Raw genomic sequence first — 3,589 nt, forward strand, 5'->3', positions numbered from 1 at the left:
CTGATTCTCAAAATTTTAATATTAAATAATGTGACAAATTTTCTATCTAAAAATTGAATATAACTTGTATGTTTAAATGTTTATTTACAACATGTCGTAATTCATTGATGTACTAATTATGCAGATAGAATTGAACTGTGATTTGACAATGTTTCTACATTGCAAATTCACGTAGCATTCAGATGTTTGAAATGTACAAATTCAGATAATAGAAAAGGTCAGCCTCATGGGCTGGGTCAACCAATGTGTTCTTCGGTCGACATTTTCAACAGCTACGACCTCGTCTCTTCCCATGAACGTTGCTTGCTTCCCCCACATATAAATACAACCCAGAAGAACCTCCACCTTCCACAACCAAGACCGCTCAAATTCTCATTCAATCATCTCAAAAACCATCACATTCACACACTGAAAACTAACAGCAACATCAGAACCGTCATCTCCATTGATGGCCGCTTTACAAGCTTCCTCTCTTGCAATTCCTTCTTCTTCCTCTTCAGGTTGTCATTTGAAGAGAATGATCACTGCTTCGATCCAACTCCCGAAGCCCTCAAAATTCAGCCTTGCTGATCCAAGCGCTGCGATCACGAAGAAGCTAGTCGAGGAATTGCGCACCAGGAATGGTTACGCCTTTGCAGAGCCACTACAAATGGACGTCGCCCAGAAAGATAGGGTTTGGGAGCCACGCCTATCACCTACTTCTTCTATCGACACGACCACAAAGCTCTATGCGATCTTGGAGGCTGTCGAAGATAGAGTGGAGATGCACGATAACATTGGTGAGCAGCGAGACAACTGGAACGAGCTCTTGTTGAACTCGGTCAACATGATGACTCTCACTGCCACCACCATGGCAGCGATGGCTACGGCTGCGCCAGCTCCATCGCTGAGAATATGCTCCACTCTCTTGTTTACGGCAGCCACCGGGATGTCTCTCATAATGAGCAAAATCCAACCCTCACAGCTGACTGAAGAGCAACGCAATGCCTCGAGGTTGTTCAAGCAGCTCCGGAGTGAGATCAAGTCAATGCTTGTGCTCCAATCCCCGACTGAGTCAGACGTGGAGGAGATGATAGAGAAGGTGCTAGCCCTTGATAGGGCTTATCCGCTGCCTCTGCTTGGCGTGATGCTCGAGAAGTTTCCCGCGAAATTTGAGCCCGCCGCATGGTGGCCTAGGGATTCCAACAACCACCGCCAATCCAGAGGGAGGAAAACGGTTGCGAACGTGGAGAGAAACGGATGAAGCGAGGAGCTAGAAGTGGAGATGAGAGCCATTGTCCGAGTCCTCAAAAGCAAAGACAAGCAAGACTACTTGAGGCTGGGAAATCTGGCTCTAAAATTGAATAAGATGTCGGCGGTTTCTGTTCCTTTGCTAACCAGCATTGCCGCTGCCGGCTCAGCCTTCGGTTGCTCAACAGCCATGATGGTGGCAGCCATCACCGGGGCAATGGCCGCAATCATCAACAGCTTCGAGCACGGAGGCCAAGTCGGCATGGTTGTGGAGATGTACAGAAACTGCGCAGGGTTCTTCGAGCTCACGGAAGAGACTATTGAAGCGACACTCGAAGAGAGAGACTATAGCAAGAGAGAGAACGGAGAGATGTTCGAGATGAAGGTGGCGATGAAGCTGGGACGGAGCTTGTTGGAGCTCCGACATTTAGCAAGAAAATCAATGGCTTCTTGTATAGGGACTGAGGTTGATGAGTTTGGAAGCAAGCTTTTCTGAACTCCTTTTGAACAAAGATATACAACAGTGTATATACGATACATGTACAATGAGGCTCATTAACATGATTCTTTCATTATTTATTTCTTGGTGCTTAATTTGTATCGATTAATTCCACAAAAGAATTAATTAAAAGTATTAATTGATATGAGGATCTGATTTTTTAGTTTGCACAAATGGTCAAATCTTAAGTAAATACTCAGGTAAATATAATATATGCTCCTAGTCTGGTTTCGACCCATATAAGAATTCCACATCTTATCTAATATTGCACTTCTTAAATAAAAATTTGGTTAGTCTATTTTCTTACTAATCGATGAAGCATTTTTATAAGCCATGTTTTTAATTTTCATAAATGTAAGATTTGTAAAGAAAAACGGAGGGCAATGCGTCATACCTTTTTCACGATGTCGACACAACCAAATGGTTGCATTCTTAAATGTCTCCTACTTTACAAACGGTCCCCATACGGAAGCGGCTTTGAATTTTCTGAGAGTTGACCTTATCGATACATGCAGTTTTCTCCTTGCCCCTTGTTCTTGGGCGTTGACTTTTGCTCTTTTCCACCCTGTAGCAGCAATTTGAGCATATTTCCTAATGTTACAGTGCCTAATGCCAAAGCTTAATACCTCGGATCAAGAACGACCCATTAAATTTGATAAATTGAGGCCATAATGTGAAATAAACTATAATAGAACCTAACTCTAATACAATATTAGAATGTCTAATAAAAATTTAATTGATAAATGGAGGAAGATCACATAAATACAAAGAATATATAAACTTTGTAGACAAGTGATGTGAGATAATCAATACTTAGTGCTTGTTTAAGTGTTTGAGACATTTGATCTTTTTCAAGAGTTTTATTTTTCTTTCTTCAGGCTTTTGTGTTTAAATTCTCATATTTCTTGATATGATGATTATATGTTTTTTTTTTTTTTCATATTAATGTGGTTTTCTTTCATCTATTAGTTTAAAAATTTTAAATTGGGTAATATGATATCGAAGTAGAACTCTCTCTAGTAGGTGGGTTGTTCAAGGATGAACCGCGAGAAAGCCAGTGGGCTTGTAATGACTTGATTCAACAAGGGTGGGGAGTGTTTGCTGGATCCAAAGGGCTTGAACAATAAGAAACCCCTAAAAATGCTTCCAAGATGACGAAGGGAGCAAGATTGAATCAAATTGCACACCAAACATGGAGAGAACATTCTTGGATTATGTGAAATTGGGATTAACTCACAAGATGCGTGATGTAATTGAAACGTTCCAATCTTAAAGCGTGCTCAAGTAAGAACATTATGAAGATGAGTGATCACTTGGAAATGTGCCTATCCATACATGAAAGGTGTGACATCCTGAGATTCGATCATGTTTTTGATAAAGTGAAATAGGCATTTCGTCGACGTGCTTATGGTTCTTTTTCTCTGAGCTGATCACTCACGAGTTAACTAACCTATTGGGTGAAGCCATTAAGGGATGTATTTGTAGTAAAATCCCTGAAAGCTACTCAATTGGTTAGATCGGACTAAATCGCGTTTGATTGATTCTAACCATGAAATTTAATTTAGTTTCGGGAATCGAATATTTGAGTGTGTCACAATTCATTTTTCGGACCCCTGTCTCATCGTCCGTCAAATTATTGACGAGTCCGAAATTTCAATAAAGAAATTATGGGAGGAAAATTGAAGACCGAAAAAAAAAATAAAAGGGGAAGAGAAAAGAAAAGAAAATAAATTTACTTTTTCTTTTTCTCTCTCCCTTCTCTTTTCTTTTTCTCTCTCCTCTCCTCTCCCTCCCCCGACTCTCCCGACTTCTCTCTCCCTCTCTTCCCTTTTGACCGGTCAAGCCCTATCTTTTTCTCTC

At 40.7% G+C, this 3,589-nt stretch overlaps 1 protein-coding gene across 1 annotated transcript; it reads left to right on the forward strand.

Annotated features, from left to right (window-relative positions):
* The first annotated feature begins 448 nt into the window (after positions 1-448).
* Positions 449-1,726, forward strand: LOC104447579 (probable F-box protein At4g22030). The gene is given in 1 exon segment (XM_010061300.2): positions 449-1,726. A coding segment is annotated over 1 exon segment (1,278 nt).
* Positions 1,727-3,589: the final 1,863 nt, after the last annotated feature.

Source organism: Eucalyptus grandis, chromosome 5 (genome assembly GCF_016545825.1).
Source record: "Eucalyptus grandis isolate ANBG69807.140 chromosome 5, ASM1654582v1, whole genome shotgun sequence".
NCBI classification, from domain to species: Eukaryota; Viridiplantae; Streptophyta; class Magnoliopsida; order Myrtales; family Myrtaceae; genus Eucalyptus; species Eucalyptus grandis.